The sequence below is a fragment of the Solanum stenotomum genome, chromosome 3 (assembly GCF_019186545.1).
Source record: "Solanum stenotomum isolate F172 chromosome 3, ASM1918654v1, whole genome shotgun sequence".
Classification (NCBI taxonomy): domain Eukaryota; kingdom Viridiplantae; phylum Streptophyta; class Magnoliopsida; order Solanales; family Solanaceae; genus Solanum; species Solanum stenotomum.
This window is the reverse complement of record NC_064284.1, coordinates 11,650,031-11,667,458: the sequence shown is the minus strand read 5'-3', so window position 1 is coordinate 11,667,458 and position 17,428 is coordinate 11,650,031. Positions and strand designations below refer to the sequence as shown.

The following is a 17,428-nucleotide window of genomic DNA, read 5'->3' as shown; positions in this document are numbered from 1 at the left end:
AAGAGAGTTATAGAAGAGTGCTATCATTGTCGCTTGGCTCGGGTTCAGATTCACTAAATTTAGGGAGAAAGGTTTGAATGATCAACTCTGCAATCAGTTGTTAGAATCAATAGGTCTTCAAATTGTTTATTTTTCTTATTCAACGATCATGATACTTCCCAATAATAGAAATTCTTGATCAATGGAGGAATAATATCACCATTTTTGTTCAATAAGATACCAAAGTGGATGATTGAATCCTTCCATACAAGGGGGACCCACGTGGGTTCGAGGGGGTACCCGAACCCCCTCGGCAAAAAATTACACTGTATATATAAGGTAATTTTTTGTATTTATGTGGAAATATATATTTTGAACCCCCTCAATGACAAGGATAAAGAGATATCCCAGCGGCAGGTTCCCTGAAAATTAAGCCTTTTTAAGGTTTCAGTTCCGTTTTTCACGTTCTTTTTAGTTTTTTATTTTATAAAACATGCTAAAAGTGTGATTTTAAACCCAAAAAAATCCAAGGGCCTGCCACTAAAACTATATACTACTACTTTCTTGAAATTTTGTTTTGTTGGCTTATATATACACGTTTATACTTTTATTTTTCGAACCTCCTGAACGAAAATCCTGGGTCCGCCGTCCGCCACTGCTTCCATACAAGAAATAATCGCAGGAAATCCTTTGATAACCCGGATTCCTATTTCACAATGATATTTCACAATCAAGATAATTGGTTAAATCCCGTGAAACCATTTCATAGAAGTTCATTGATAAAAATATGTTATGTTTACCAGTAGTCACCACAAGAACAAACACCATTTTCAAAATGGTGAAACCTATTCCGATCTCTTACAACAACTTTTCTCCGTGTGATCTTAGATATAAGCTTAATAACTGAATGACAGTCATTGCAAACTCTAAGATTTTTTACAACTCTTATTGTGGTACATGGTTTGGTTGAGATCAAGCCATAGCATATTGCAAGTCTTTCGCTATGTATGCTCAACGCCCATCTTTTCTCGTGTTCTTCAATATCTTGTGAGATGACATCGGTTGCTGGAGCATAATCTTCGGATTCCAGCATATCATTCAGCTCCTTCAGTTTACTGTATATTGCTTCCCTTTCGGGATGTCTGATGTCTCCCAAAAGGAACTCATGGATCTCATTATTCACTTCTATCGAACTGCAACCTGGTTCTTTCTGGACACCTTCTTCTCTCAACTTCGCTCTCACTTGTGCTGCTTCCTTAAATTTACCCCTCGAAGCATAGACATTAGACAGAAGAATATACGTTCCAGAATCAGCAGCACCATACTCCAGTAGAATCTTACCAACCCTCTCACCTAGTTCAAAATTTTTATGGATTCTACAAGCACTTAACAACGATCCCCAAATTATATTGTCTGGAGCAATATTGCCTTTTAGTATAAAATCATATGCCTCCTGAAGACGTCCTACACGACCAAGAAGATCAACCATACATCCGTAATGTTCAATTCGTCGTTCTATTCCATATTCAGTTTCCATACTCTCAAAGATGTCGAACCCAATATCCACTAACCCGCCATGACTGCAGGCATTCAGAACACCAGAAAAGGTAATACTTGTCGGTTTAACTCCTTCATGTTTCATTCTCTGGAATATTTTGATAGCTTCGATACTCTTCCCATTCAATGCATACCCCACAATCATAGAATTATAAGTGGTTACATCTCTAGCTTTCAAGTCTTCAAAAAGACTAGCTGCCTCATCGATATCTCCACACCTTGAATACATGTTCACCAAAGCTGAACCAACTATATGATTAACTTCAATGTTGTACTTCTCCACATACGAATGAACCCATTTACCAAGCTCTAATGCTCCCAACTGCGCACAAGCAGATAGAAGGCAAACAATCGTAACCTCATTAGGCTTTACACCCGCCATCTGCATTTCCCTGAACAACTCCAATGCATAATTCATTTCACCATTTCTAACCAACCCATCAATCATAGCTGTCCAGCAGACATTATCCTTGGTAGAAACCAGCCGAAATTCATCAATTGCCTTACTCACTAGTCCATGATCAAGATAACACGATATCATAACCGTGGAGGCAACAACATCTCTTTGAGGCATTTCATCAAGCACCTTCTTTGCATCATTAAACTCTCCGCATTTTCCATAAAGTTCCATTAGCTTTACCCTCACGAACCTGTCTGAACTCATTCCGAATTTCATAACCTGGCAATGGATTTGCTCACCGCTCTTTAAATCTAACGTAGACCCACATGCCTTAAGAACCAAAGGTATTATATAATGATCAGGTAAAATGAAATCCTTAATCATTTGAAAATAAGTTTTAATTCCATCAGAGTAAGCCCCTGAAGACACGAGCACTTCAATAAAAGCAGTATAGAGAAATACATTTGGGTCGGGGGTTTGCCGGAAAATCGTGGAAGCATATTCAATGGAGCAGCATCTAGAACAAATGCGAAGAAGCTCGAATAGAATAAAGGGGTCATTGGGGTTACCGTTTTTTATTATGTGGGCATGAATTGGAGAGGCGTGTTGAATGCTTTTGCATTTCTGTAACTTGAAGAGAAGTTGCTTTCGATCTCGGAAACTGCCGGGATTTGAGTTCAAATATGGCGGGGAAATAGGTGGTGACGCCGCGGCGACGGCGGCGACTATCATGAAGGAACTAATTATCCGAAACAAGGCTGGTGTTTGAGGGAAAACGAACTTCTGTCAACTCCTTGCTGCAAAAAATCAACATATGTGTTCACGAGAAACATGGTTAATGTTCACTATAAAAAGTCAAAATGGGCTGTGAATCTTTGTACTTGTACGAGTTTGTATTTTGAATTCTTCTATTTATCAATCTGTCATTTGGATCCTTAAACTCAACTAAAATGAAACTTTTAAGCTCCTCCAATCATGTGTGTAGCTCACGCTCCTTTATATAATTGATATGTCATATCCACATCATATATATCAATGTCATATCATAATTATTTTATAACTATTTTTTAAAATTATTTAATAAAATGTAAATTAATAACATTTTAATTTATTTTAGCATTTTTTAAAGTGAAATTTCATACATTCAATTCTCCCTATTATCACTGTTTCACGACCAAAATCCACCGGAGAAAGCCATCGCTGTCATTTTTGCCGGCAAAATCACATATACTTCCTCCCTCACCCATCTTCATCTCCGCCGCACACCATCACTATTTTTCTTTCTTCCTCCAACCTCCACTAAAACAACAACCTACGAAAAGGGACATTGAGAATGGAAGTCTTAAAAATAAAATCTTGAATCTCAAAAATAACAACTAACAACAAAATAATGCCCAAAAACCCCTAGAAACTAGTTGTAATAGTCACTGAAATCACTAGCAATAGATAGAGGAGATAAATTGGACAAATTGAAGATCGATTAGAATGTAAAATTCGATGTCGATTTGTGGGAAAGAGAGCGGGGATGAGAAGAAATCAAAAATGGGTAGTTGAAATTCTAGTTTGTCGCAAAAATATAAGATCTACGTTGTCATCTTTCTTTGTTTCCTTTCCTTTCCTTTTCTTTCCATGTAAACCTCTTATGTCAAAGAGAAAATTTAGAGAGAAGCAAAGAAGTAACTTATTAGGTATTTGTAGCGAAAAAAAATTAAATTTTTTATTGAAATAAAAAAAAGGGGGGGAATGAATCTACTGAAAACAATGACATTAAGTATGAAGAAGGAAAATGGAGGTTGGAACGTGGATGGGGTGTGCGGTTGATGGGAAAAGAGGATGATTGCTAGAAAAGAAGTGTGGTGGGGGGAGAAGAAGTAAAGTATTATTTTTTTTTTAATTCTTCTTTTACAAAATCAATTATTTTATAATTTTAATATTTTTTTGATGTAAGTATGATCTTCACTTGCCCTTTTAATGTGTGTAGCCACGTTTTTGTGCCAACTCAATCATATTAATGTCACATAAGGCTGGTCAATGGTCAGAGGGTTTCATATATTATGTTTTACTGAGTATAGAGGTTTAGTTGACAAATGAATAAGTAGAAGGGTTCACAATATAAACTGATATAAGTATAAGGGTCTACCAGACCATTTTGCCTTATAAAAATGATATTTGAATTTTGTAAAATTTGGTTTGAAATTTTTTTTAAAAACAAGAAATTAATAAAAACAAAATAGGCTTGTGAATTATTTCTGTACATTAATTATTTACTTTTAAAATGATACTACTACTATTTTTCTTAGCTTAAATCTTGCATTGTAATAAAAATAATTTTATTTTATATTTACTGCCAAAAAATATAATATTTTTTTGGGGTTAACCTAGAAGACATAAGCAAAAACTCACGGTGGTCATAATGCATCTTGAAGGTTGTCTTAGTGGCATCATCAGCTTAAATTCTCAAGGAATAGTTTCAAATATATACAATAGAGTAATTAATTTACAACAAATATAAACATGTTTTATTTATATAAAAATAGTCAAAAATCATAGAAAGTATACACTAAGTACTATACATTATGATAAACTTAAAAAGCTTAATATAATTTTAACGATACATGAAATATACATTGACTATTCAATCCTACCAACACAAAATCTCCTCTAAACATTCATAAATTTTAGATTTGAAATTCTCTCGATGTTATCAGTTTTTCGATATATAGTCCGCAAGAATAAGAAGAAGAAGACTTTTTTTTAAGTGAATTAATCTTGTGTAAGAAATTTAACCTAATGGACATTTTATCTAATTTCCTCAATCAATTGATGATAACCAAATTTCAAATGGACCTTAGAAAATACTAAGACTCTCATAGCTGATAAACAAGTCGTCAATACGCAAAATGGATTGATCTTAAAAAATAATGAGACTCTCAAAGCTAATCAAACAAGTCGTTAATACTCAAAATTGGATATTTATTCTTAATGATCATCTTGCTCAATTGTTTGTAGTCGATACACAATTTCATGGTGCTATCCTTCCTCTACCCGAGGAGGATGAGAGCACCTTAAGACAAAACACTTGACCTAATAAAATCTTTACCAATTGATAATGCAATTGTTCCTTCAGTTTCTGAGTCATTCCAAATGGAGGAAAAGAAATAGATTGAGCGCCTGACTCTAAGTTAATTTCAAAATCAGTATCACCATTAACTGAAATGCCTCAAAGATCAATCAGGAACACTTTTGAAAATCGTTTACCACTAAGACTAATTTCAAAGGATGAGTATCAACACTAACATCACAACATGATAAGCCAAATAAGACTAGCACATCGAGTATAATTAAGCCTTACTTCATGTTGTTTTATTACTATTTAATCGTATGAATAAATTATAAAATTTCAATCAATACAATATAAACACACACTTGTTCGAATTGTGATGCTAAAATTTGTGATTTATACCAATTGTATTTTGTTTGGTTATAACATTAAAAATGAAACCCAAAACAAATAATCGGGAGACCCATTATTCTAAAAAAATGTTTGTGCCGCAAAAAGAGAAACTATTTACAAGTGGTCATCCCTCTACCTTCATACCCCTTGTTTTTAACTACTAATTTTCTACTTGATACCATCAAAGTATATATAGAGAAGGGTCTAAAATGCCCCTCAAGTATTTGAATTGGTACAAAACTACCCTTCATCCACCTATCGGCTCTAAAATACCCTCGACGTCAACCTTTCGGCTCAAAAATACCCTCGATGTCAATTCTTTGACTCATATTTGTCCTTATTTTTAATAGCTCCCTTGAAGTAAAATTATTAAATATTTATGGGAAAAAGGACAAATATAACCCCGAACTATCGTAAATGGTATGCAAATACCCTCCGTCATACTTTTGGGACATTGATGCCCCTGCCGTCCAAAAACTAGAGCATATATACCCTTTATACTAACGGACATACACGTGTCATAATCTTATCCACCGATCCGACATTTATAAGATTGCGCCACGTGTCCCTATTTAGTCTTCCGTTGGAGTAAAGGGCATATATGCTCTAGTTTTTTGACTGCAGGGGCACCAATGTCCCAAAAGTATGACGGAGGGTATCTGCATACTATTTATGATAGTTCGAGGATATATTTGTCCCTTTTCCCAATATTTATTTATTATATTGCTTAATGTGATTGGTCCAAATTGAAACCCTTCTCAAATAAATAATAACAATGGTATTTTTAAAAATTCTATTTTTTTATAAAACCACTTATGATTCATATTTTGACCCGATACACTTGAAAATAATATTGAAAAAATAATTTCATGATATCTTCCTATTGGCCAATTTTAAATCAACCTCAATTTATTACAACGTAACCCAACTCATAAATGGGGACTCAACTAAAATGCATACTTATCTCGACTGATTGTCCATCTAAAAATATTATTATTTTCATAAATATAAATTTTTCTCTCAATTATCCCAATGTCTTGTTCATTTTCTCTTTTATTCCTTATTTTAATCTCTTATTCTTAATTAAGATATCCGAAACTAAAACTTGAAATGAACTCACGTATTTAAATTCTTTTAATTAGTATTATTGTCATGATGGAATGAGGACGGGGATAAAATAAATGATTATTTTTATTCTTTTATTTTTCATTTTGGGTACACACAAAAAAATGTAATATTTATACATATTTGCTTGATTAAGTCACCTTTTATTGAACTAATTATGTCTATATGAATGCATCATTATTTTCCTCCTTTTTTTCTCTCTTGTTTGTCATAAATAAATAAAAAATGTGGACAAGATCCAACTAGAAAAAAATAATGGAAGAGATAGGAAGTGAAGGGTCGGAATGGAGTAGTTTAGGGAGTAGATGTCTAACCTTTATATTATTTTAAATTTACTATGAAATTCAAAATCAAGTAAATTATGTGAGCTTATATATTAAGTAATTTCAAATTATTTTAACGGAAAAGGGCCTAAAATGCCCTTAAACTACGAGATTCAGTACAATATTACCCTCCATCCACCTAATGAGTGTGATCCGTTAGACATAAGGGTATTTTTAAGCCGAAGGTGAACGTCAGGGGTATTTTAGGGCCGATAGGTGGATGAAGGGTAATTTTGTACCAATTCAAATACTTGAGGGGCATTTTAGGCCCTTCTCCAAAAGTATATATACTTTGATGGCATCAAAAAGATGTAGTGCTTTAGTGAAAACAACACTCAGTTACTCCTTGATACCATTAGAGTATACACATACTCTAATGACATCAAGGGGGAAGAGGCATTGTTTCAGTAAAAGACTATTCAATTATTGTTTTATACCAGTGATATAAATACCATCAGAGTATATATATACTCCGTGGTATCAAGGTTGAAAAAACATTGTTTAGTGAATAGAACAAAGGGAAATTTGCGTAAATAGCTTGAGTCTTGAGTACAATCAGGATACATAGTTTGGATTGGATCTAACTTGAGTAAATACTTTACCCAATGAGTCTAATTTGTGTATTTTCCCTTATTCTAAATGACCGACCAACCTAGCCCAATTGGCATACCAAACACCTACAATGATTCACTAATCGTAATTAGTCGGCACATTGGGATACTTTATAGCTTGTTTGATCAATTTTTTAAAAATCATTATCAAACTTATTTTTGATAAAAGAACATTTTGTGCTTAACTAATTAGTTTTAAAGACACCTCTAAATAATATACATTTTTTATTATCAAACTTATAAAAATATCATAATTTTTCGTAACATAATTTTTTAAGAGATCGTAATTTTAAAAAAGCTAAAAATAAAATAAAGGTTAATAACATCAAAGTAAAATAGGCATTTAAAAAACAATTGACATATGAAAAAGAATAAAAATATTTTTAATTCAAAATTTGAAATGTAAATAAACTTTATCCAGTAAACAAAAAAAAGTGTCAATTATAAAAACAAAAACAAAGAACTAATATAGCAGAGAATAAGAAAAATATGTTTCTCATAAGGATAAAGTATAAAATTGAAAATCAATTAACTTTAATCATGATTTAGAATTAACTTTAACCATGATTTAGAAATTGGACCAAGTGAACTACATATAACTGGGAGGCCCATAATTCAACAAGGCCCACTATCCTAGCCCAATTGACATGTAAAAACCCTATAATGTATCATCTCCCAATATAAGTCGTAAACCCTATTTTCTTCTCCTTTCTTGTTGGGTTAACGAAGAAGGAAGCAGCAGCAGCAACAGCAACAGCTATCGCCGGAAGCCATGGTAAGCCGACAAATTCGTCGTCGAATCATTATGGCGAACAATGTTATAAGTTTTTACTTACGTGTGAATCTTTTGGTTAATGTAGGTGAAGTATTCAAGGGAACCCGATAACCCCACCAAATGTGAGTATTTAATTTGCTTTGCATATAAATTTTGAGCTATGATCTATTCATATGTGTAGATCCGAGTTATCGAACGTTGCGTTATAAATTTTGTTTGGTTTTAGTATATATTTTGAGTTTATTTCGTGTTTTTGCTATAGCTTGCAAATCCAGGGGTTCAAGTCTCCGAGTTCATTTCAAGGTGCGTAATTTCTCTTTTCATTATGAATGAATTAGTGCCTTCTCAAAATTAGTTTATAATCATTAACATTAATTATCCTTGACTTGTGCATAATCATATATTATTTTTGGTAATGTTTCTGTTGTTTTCTTGTTATTCGATGTGATAAGTTATGTGCTGTTGCTAGTGTGTGTGAGTTTCATTTTTACCCTTGTGTATGTCAAAATGAGTGTTGGGTGATCACTGATGTTAGGAATAAAGTACTTACAAGTTTGAAATTTGTCTCAGCTTGATTGTAAATAGTGACTCAAAGGTTAACTAGAATACTTCTCCTTCATAGTAGAAGCAAGCCTACAGTCTGCTGTTGATGTTAAACTGCACTAATCTTAATTTACTCTAACTAGTGAGGGCCAAACAAGTGTGATACTATATTATCGAATTTGGAGGGGTTCTTATTTGTTTGAACTTAGAAACAAAGCTTGCCCGAGGTTGTGGTTTTGTGGTCAATGAATTAGGATAAGAATATTATGTCTCATGTTACTGACTCAAAACACTAGGTGTGTCATTCTCATTTGTTCAAGTCTTGGTGGTTACAGTTAACCCGGTACCCCTTCTACGAGAGGTAGCACGTACCCTTTGGGTTTGATCATATATTATTAGCTAGAACTTTTAATCTTATCTACAGTCTGTTTTTGCTTCATCTATGTGTTTCTGAATCTTTCTTTCTGATTGACATTTTACTAGTTTGGTTCTTCTGATGTATTTAACATAAGTTTCCTTCCTATCCTTTTTGTCATTGTTACTTTAAATGTGTTTCTTTGTAAATAAGACTGACTGGTAATATACAATTGTAATTATAGTGACATTTTATCACAATAAAATTACTGAAATATTTGGTGCTAAACCCCATGTCAAGATCTGACAATGATTCAAACGCGTTCCTGTGTAGAACAACTTTTTCAAAAATGAATTGGTGTAATACTGTTTACAAACAACCTTTTTTTCACCCTGAGTTAGATTTAACAGTGCTGGGATTTCTCATGGTTTTTCCGTCCTTACCTATTCTTACTAAATATTTATGCATTATCTACTCACAGAATACACGAGAGACTGCCCATGCTCTTAGGAAGATGCCATTGGACAAGGCCAAGAGATATCTAGAGGATGTTCTTGCCCACAAACAAGCCATTCCCTTCACTCGCTTTTGTCGTGGGGTTGGTCGCACTGCTCAGGCAAAGAATCGCCATTCAAATGGTCAAGGACGTTGGCCTGTCAAATCAGCAGGGTTTATTCTAGATTTGCTCAAAAATGCTGAGAGCAACGCTGAGGTACTACCAGATTATGTTATTTTTTTCCTAGAAAGACTATGCACAGGTTTCTAGACTGCTCTATGTTCCCTTGAGCTGATTTTGTTGTTTGAATCTATTTAGGTGAAAGGTTTGGATGTGGATTCACTTTATATTTCTCACATCCAAGTGAATGAAGCTCAAAAACAGAGGCGTCGTACCTACCGTGCACACGGAAGAATTAACCGTAAGTGCTTATTTTCTCACTGCATCTTGTTGTATCTTGTCATTGATACCTCAATCCTAACCTCTTGACCCTTTTGCAGCCTATATGTCTCACCCCTGCCATATTGAGTTGATTTTATCTGAGAAGGAAGAGTCTGTCAAGAAAGAGGTAAAACTACTTCTTGTCACTGTTTATTTTATTATGACTTGCATTTGCAGTGTAATATGGCACTTGCATATAGCTTGCCTTTTGTCATCTCTCATATCAGTTAATATACCAGTAGTTTGTCTTCTCCAATCATATCTTTCTGAAATGTGCCTAACCATTTTGTTTGTGATGCAGCCGGAGAGTCAGTTGGCTCCTAGGAAGGCAAAGGCGTGAGCATTGAAATCTTCTGCAATGCCAAAGCTGTTTTAAGTTTAATGTCCTTGGTCTCTGTTATGAAACAATTTTGGCAGCTTGAACCATTTTTCTCCTTTAATTTGTCGCATTGTTCTGCATACTCTTTACTATTTCTATTGTTGAGTTGAATGTTTACCTTATTTTGGTGGCTTAGACTTGGAAATTTTTCATCAGATCACAAAATCTTTCATTTTCTATGCATATTGTGTGTTGGTTGATGCGATTTTTGTCACGGAGTGGGGGGTTGGAGATATAGCAAGTCAAGGTTTGATCTTGTTCGAAGAGAAAGATCTAATATTCGTATTTTCTTGTTGTATTATTATATGCATGGATCATTTTATCTGCAAGGTCCATGGTCGGGGTCTGAAGAAAAAGTTATTTACGTACTGAGTTTAAGTAAATGCCTTTGCGTAGTAAAAGAATATTATTATTTGGCTACAATTTTTAAATGTATTACCTCCCATCTGATGTCATATATATTTAATTTTACAAAATGCTGTTTGTCAAAGAAAACTGCATTTTATGTGCTGTGACGGATGAATAATGTAAATATTAGGCTGCATCCAACGTTTTCGATACAAATCTTAGAAAAATGTGAAAAGTTACTAGTAATATATTATGAACTCATAGTTTCAGGAGGGTAAGAACTAAGAACTAAAAACTAAAAACCTTAAGATTGAACCATCTAGTTAAATTTTTTGGATCCATTTCTATTTATGATTTTCTTAACAAGTTCCTTTTTGGTTCATAAGTTTAGTATATGGTTCTTTTTAAAATTTATTTTGCAATTTATTTATGAATAGAAAACGTTAGAATTTGATCTAAAACATATAAGTTGTCAAATATTTAATTTAAATATGACGTTATATTTATACAGTTTTTTTTTTTTTTATAAATAAGAATAAGATCTAAATGTTGGTGTATAAAGGAATATTTGCATAAATAAGCTAGAATTACTTTTTCTCCAAGACCTTAATGGATGCGTAAAAAGAAATACTCTTATTTGTTTTTTATATAAAAAATTAGATGGAGTAACTAACTTATACAATATATTTATTATATATAAATACACTTCAAAAAAAATTACAATTCGTATTCACGGTTTATATTTTGTAGTAAATACCTCTTGCATTTCTTTCTTTCTTTGCTCTCATCTCATTTGAAAACGAAGAAATTCTCAAGATTTGATCTGAAGAAATTCAAAAAATCTGAATTTGAAGAAATTCACAAATTTTTCTCACATCTCAAACCCTTGATGACTATTTTTTCTTTTTAATGGTCTCGTCTTCTCTTTCTTTTTTTCGCGAGACTTCCAGAAGAAACTTTATTAATATTTATGGGAGAGCTTTGGAGTTTAAATTCAAGTTGTGGATTTTAAATTTTTTTAATGGTCTTGAAGGGTGTCGTTTTGAACGAGGATATATCATGAAGAATTCATATCTCGAATTAGAGGAATATTGATGCAGATTTTGAAGTGATTTATTCAAAGAAAAGCGCAAATTTAAAATGATAAATCAAAATTATCCTACATAACTGGAGCAACAATCAACTTATTCATGTATCTATCGTGATTGTATATACTCAAAAGCATTCATATGAGTTCAATCATATCCGTATATGAACAATCAACAATGATGTATTCATTGAAATACAATTTAAAACAAAAAAAAATGTGTACTCCAGTAATATATCAGAAGTTCATTTCTCGTACATACATGATGCATCATACATTTAAGAATTCAAATTTATTACATATGCATATCGGTTGTATGTGCGATATTTTCATTTGGGAGGTGGGGTGGGGTGGGGGATGTTTGTAAAGTGTATTAAGTGTGATGTTTATATGTTAGCGAAATGTATAAATTGCACTTCTGTTTGTATAAAGCGAGAGAAAATTGTATATACACATGTAAATATATATATCTTTGTCCTATACACTTATAATTATATAATATTTGTATTTCCCTGCCCAATTTTCTTTTGCCTTTCTCTCTTTCTCGTTTTATACATACACAAATTATACAATTGATTTTTTGTATACAACTGCTTTCTTTTATATATGTATAGTGAATTATACAATTGTCTTCTTTGTATATGTATATCAAATTATACAACTGTTTTTTTTTTATATGTATAGCGAATTATACATATATATGTTTGCTATGGAGCGCAATTATGCAAACTTTACTATAACATACAAATATGAATTTTGTGTTTGCTATATGTGAAAGTTGTTCATTAGACATTACTTTATATTTTTACCCTTATTAATTATTATCAATTTTATGATTAAAATAACTAAATATTAGTTAATAACTAATTTCAGTACTAACTAATGAAGGGTAAAATTGGAAGAACATTTTAAAAATAGTCTTGAAAATTGAATAATTAAGTTAATTTGAAGAATGAAAAATATCTCAACTATTCAATTAATACGAAATGAAAGGAGTATGACGGTATGAGTCTGTAATAAAATGGAAATTATATATGTCAATAACTACGAAATGTAATTATACAAACTTTGGGCCGTGTTGTGGGTGAAAAAGCGAGTTTATTTAGCTGCTCTTGCAGTACTTGGGCCAAGTTCATTGAACGACCACCGGTTACCGCTTTCCCTCCGCCGCGAACTTGCTGCATCCGTCTCTTTCTCCGGCGAACTCCTCCCGGTCTCTTATTTTTCCGGTAGAGTTCTATTTCAGGTTCTTCTCTTCCTCCTTTTTGTGTAATACTTGAAAAGGAACCCTAATTTTGCTAGGATCTCGCATTTTGATTTGCAGCTTTTGTTAAGTAAAAATTCGCTATGAATAACAATAATCCAGTCAAGAATGTTAGTTTAGGAACCTCAGTTCCAATGCAAATTCCTCAATCTATGCCGATAAACCATAATCAACCAGCTGCTCGTCACTTGTCCCAGTCACCAGCACAACGTGGTCCACATTTCCCTGGCCATTTTCAGTTATCTGAATCACGATCTCATGCCCCATTTCAAGGTCAAGCTCAGGCCTTTAGCCATTTCATCACTTCAGGGGTTAATACCAATGCTGGTGTCTCATCCCCTGCTGCTTCTACACCCAATACAGCTTCTGGGGGTGCTAGAAAGGTGCTCCATAGACCACCTTCTCGGACTGGTGGTTCATCTAACCATGGTCAAGCAACTGCTTCTCCTTTAAAGACAATGGAATTAACCCCTGCTGTGCGTAGGAAAAAGCGAAAAGTTTCTGACAGGTTTATACCCGATAAGGTGGCTGCGAGTTTGCCCGAGTCAGCACTTTACTCTCAGTTGCTTGAAATTGAGGGTCGTGTAGATGCTCTTCTTTCTAGAAAGAAGATTGACATGTTGGAATCCCTTAAGAGTCCTCCGCGTTTCCAGAAAACTCTCAGAATTTATGTATTCAATACTTTCGCTAATCAGACACCAGCTAATCCGGACAGCGATTCTGCTGAGCCAGCTTCATGGTCTCTTAAGATTATTGGAAGGATCTTGGGAGGTGGGCCGGGTCCTCTAGCATCTGAAAAGGAGCAGAAATTTGGTGTAGCTTGCCCCAAGTTTTCATCTTTCTTCAAGAAAGTTACTGTTTACTTGGATCAGAGTCTATATCCTGATAACCATGTAATTTTATGGGATAGTTCTCGATCACCAGCCCTTCATGAGGGTTTTGAGATTAAGAGAAAAGGGGATAAGGAGCTTACTGCAATCATCAGACTGGAGATGAATTATATGCCTGAGAAATTTAAACTATCGCCAGCTTTGCAGGAAGTTCTTGGTATTGAGGTTGAGACACGAGCTAGAGTTTTAGCTGCTCTGTGGTACTACATAAAAACTAAGAAGCTACAGATATCCCATGACACCTCCTCATTCACTTGTGATCCTTCTCTAAGGAAGATTTTTGGAGATGAAAAGTTGAAATTTTCCCTGGTTCCCCAAAAGATTAATCCGCATCTGACTGCCCCTCAACCTATTCACCTGGAGCACAGGATTAAGCTTTCTGGAAGTAACCCAGCTGGGAACACTTGTTATGATGTACTGGTTGATGTTCCCTTCACATTGCAGAAGGAATTGTCCACATTCTTATCTGATTTAGAGAAGAACAAGGATATTGATGCATATGATGAAACTATTTCCACCGCTATAAAGAAAATCCATGAACATCAGAGAAGGCGAGCTTTCTTCCTGGGATTTAGTCAGTCACCTACCGATTTTGTTAATGCATTAGTTGCATCTCAAGCTAGGGATCTTAAGCTTGTTTCTGATGATTCGACCCGTGATTCAGAAATGGAGAGACGTTCTGAATTCTACAATCAGACTTGGTAAGCTTCTTTCCTAAGTATCCTAATTATTTATTAGTTGGCCTTTAACTTCCCTGTGTTCACAATGCTGTATAATGATATTCTTTTTGTTCAATATTATGGTCACTATATCTGCCAGAAGGAAAAAAATAAATAGAGAAAAGACATAAAGTAACACCTGAAGTTGTCTCGAATTTTTAAAAAAATACCTTAACTATGCGGGCGTCCTATTACCCCCACAAAAGTAATAAATACCTTTGTAAATAGACCATTTTGACCCGTTTTCTCATCAATCCTAGAATTTGAATGTGTGTGATGCACACCTCCTTTTAATTAATTAATTTAATTTAACTATTAACAAAACGCGGGGTTAACCCGACCCAAAACGTTGAGCTTGCAAATTGAACTTCAATTCCTTCACCTGAGACTCTTCCCTAATTTGCAAATTCAAATTGTTAGGTAGCTTACCAATTGGGGCTTTTTGTTGTGTTGTGTTAAGTTCATTCTGGTGCTCATTTTGGCATTGCTAGTTGCTTNACCCCCACAAAAGTAATAAATACCTTTGTAAATAGACCATTTTGACCCGTTTTCTCATCAATCCTAGAATTTGAATGTGTGTGATGCACACCTCCTTTTAATTAATTAATTTAATTTAACTATTAACAAAACGCGGGGTTAACCCGACCCAAAACTTTGAGCTTGCAAATTGAACTTCAATTCCTTCACCTGAGACTTCCCTAATTTGCAAATTCAAATTGTTAGGAAGCTTACCAATTGGGGCTTTTTGTTGTGTTGTGTTAAGTTCATTCTGGTGCTCATTTTGGCATTGCTCGTTGCTTGAAAATTTCGCCGGAGCTCCGTCGCCGGACCCCGATTATGGTTATCCCGTCCATTTTAAATGGGCTTTCAATATTAGGTACGTTAGGATGTGGGGCGTATTCCTTGAGCTACTGAAAGTTAACAAGAAGTTAGAAAGTTCTTACCTTTTTGGGGTGATTTCGTTTAAGAGAGGGTTTTTTTTTTTAAGACATCATAGCGCAGTGGATTAGCGCATTTTTGAATTAGGATCAAAAGAGGAAGTAATTAAATAATAGAGAAAGAACTGACATGTGGCACTTTTTAATTTGTTTTTGGAAGCGAAGTTTCTCATTCACGCTCTTCGTCTGCGTGAAAACAAACATAGGGAGTAACCGAGTCAAAATGTTCTATTTTCAAAGGTCTTGAATACTTTTGTGGGGGTAATAGGATGCCGGCATGGTTAAGGTTCCTTTTTGAAAATTCGAGACAACTTCAGGTGTCACATTATGTCTTTTCTCAAAAAAATATAATGTTACCATATTATCTCAATGCTGGGAACATCTCTGATCTAACAGATGAAGATTTTTTAATCAGAATGCAGCCGGCTAAAAACATGATCTCCATCTATTCACAATCATTATAATTTATGTTTTTGTTTGAACTTTGAAAGTGTCTTGTTTGATCTGTCTAAGATAATCTATATTTATTTGTACCTCATAAGCTTTTCAGATCATCTAATCTACTTTCTGTAAACCTTATAGGACTGAAGACGCCGTCGTCCGCTACTTGAACCGCAATCATGCTTCTGGTGCTGACCATTCTGCAAGAAAATAGGACTTGTTGGGCCACATTTTTTAGACGAAGGATGTCCGACATAAACTAGGGTATCTTATGTAGAAGCATTCTAATAATCTACTTCTGCTGATAGTGAAAGAGCTTATTGTATTGTATTTCAGCAGGGCTTGAATGTTTGGGATTTGTCAATTGCACCCTAAGAAAAGGATAAAGAGGAATTAACTTTTGCGATGCAAATGGTTACTTTTTCTTTTTCAAAACTGGTAAAATTCCTATTATGGTTACTATCCAGTGTCATTGTAATTATGTTGGAAATGGACAAATGCTGTGGTTGTTAATGGCTGGAGTAGAATTCACAGCTACACAGCATTTTCTAGCTAGCCATTGTTGACTTTATGTTGATTCATTAGATGTATGCTGGAATAGGAAATTGCTCATAACAACAGCTCACTACCAAGACAAGCTCTGTAGGCACATAAAAGCTTTTCTTTTGTTACCAGAAATTTTTACAGAGCCAAAGTATAGTCTCCTTTCAATGTATGGACAGACAATTGGTACTGTATTTAATTAGAGCCTCAAACGTCTATGCGCATTACACATTTCATAAAGATGTTTGACTACCGGTGTTATAATCCAATGGATCATGTTCTAGTAAAAATAAAATTTATTTTTATAGGGTATCTACGTCCCACAAGGGTGATTGAGTTAGTTGAATAGGGATCTTGGGGGTTTTAGATTCGAAACCCATTGCATGCTTTTTCGGTTGAAATAATCACACAAGACTTGTCTAGTGCGATTTACCTCTTTTGTATTATTTGTAGGCTATTACACTAGAATGAGATTTACCATGTGCAACTTCAATAATCTATAGATATCATACTTATTCCATTGAGATGTATGTTAGTATGAATGTGATTGAATCTTAATACTAGAGCGAAGTCATAATTTGAACTTTATGAATAGGAATATCAAATGTTAATGTTGAATTCTGAAGCTTCTATACATATGTTAGTGAATTTCTTCATATAAATACAATTTGAACTAAAACAACTTAGTTTTGGTGAATTCATAATTAATTGTTTATCTCCGCATTTATATGTTAAAAAATGTGAAAATAATTAAATTGTA

The 17,428-nt window shown here is 33.9% G+C and overlaps 3 protein-coding genes across 7 annotated transcripts; 2 read left to right on the top strand and 1 right to left on the bottom strand.

The window, feature by feature from the left end:
- Positions 1-760: 760 nt before the first annotated feature.
- Positions 761-2,742, bottom strand: LOC125860774 (putative pentatricopeptide repeat-containing protein At5g59200, chloroplastic). The gene has a single exon (XM_049540791.1). It carries the CDS (start codon positions 2,666-2,668, stop codon positions 776-778), a length of 1,893 nt encoding a protein of 630 aa, XP_049396748.1. The 5' UTR covers positions 2,669-2,742; the 3' UTR covers positions 761-775.
- Positions 2,743-8,121: 5,379 nt separating this feature from the next.
- LOC125860423 (60S ribosomal protein L17-2-like) lies at positions 8,122-10,578 on the top strand. The gene is made up of 7 exons (XM_049540380.1): positions 8,122-8,224; positions 8,310-8,346; positions 8,487-8,527; positions 9,604-9,834; positions 9,937-10,039; positions 10,119-10,186; positions 10,361-10,578. Exons 1-7 carry the CDS (start codon positions 8,222-8,224, stop codon positions 10,397-10,399), a joined length of 522 nt encoding a protein of 173 aa, XP_049396337.1. The 5' UTR covers positions 8,122-8,221; the 3' UTR covers positions 10,400-10,578.
- A 2,362-nt stretch (positions 10,579-12,940) lies between these two features.
- LOC125859869 (SWI/SNF complex component SNF12 homolog) lies at positions 12,941-16,554 on the top strand. Of its 5 annotated transcripts, none has more exons than XM_049539716.1 (3): positions 12,941-13,102; positions 13,198-14,728; positions 16,267-16,554. In XM_049539716.1, the coding sequence occupies exons 2-3, from the start codon at positions 13,221-13,223 to the stop codon at positions 16,337-16,339; spliced, it is 1,581 nt and encodes a 526-aa protein (XP_049395673.1). In that variant the 5' UTR covers positions 12,941-13,102; positions 13,198-13,220; the 3' UTR covers positions 16,340-16,554. The 5 variants fall into 5 exon arrangements, with proteins under 5 accessions (XP_049395673.1, XP_049395672.1, XP_049395670.1 ...); XM_049539715.1 differs by having other exon boundaries at positions 13,176-14,728; XM_049539713.1 differs by having other exon boundaries at positions 12,941-13,119.
- The last annotated feature ends 874 nt before the right edge of the window (positions 16,555-17,428 follow it).

What these genes read in the sequence shown, in the direction of transcription:
- LOC125860774 (XM_049540791.1), bottom strand. Translation starts at nt 2,668, where the DNA reads ATGATAGTCGCCGCCGTCGCCGCGGCGTCACCACCTATTTCCCCGCCA.
- LOC125860423 (XM_049540380.1), top strand. An exon ending in ATGCTGAGAGCAACGCTGAG is followed by an intron (nt 9,835 to 9,936) that starts GTACTACCAGAT and finishes GAATCTATTTAG; the next exon opens with GTGAAAGGTTTGGATGTGGA. An exon ending in TGCACACGGAAGAATTAACC is followed by an intron (nt 10,040 to 10,118) that starts GTAAGTGCTTAT and finishes ACCCTTTTGCAG; the next exon opens with CCTATATGTCTCACCCCTGC.
- LOC125859869 (XM_049539716.1), top strand. Translation starts at nt 13,221, where the DNA reads ATGAATAACAATAATCCAGTCAAGAATGTTAGTTTAGGAACCTCAGTT. An exon ending in GAATTCTACAATCAGACTTG is followed by an intron (nt 14,729 to 16,266) that starts GTAAGCTTCTTT and finishes TAAACCTTATAG; the next exon opens with GACTGAAGACGCCGTCGTCC.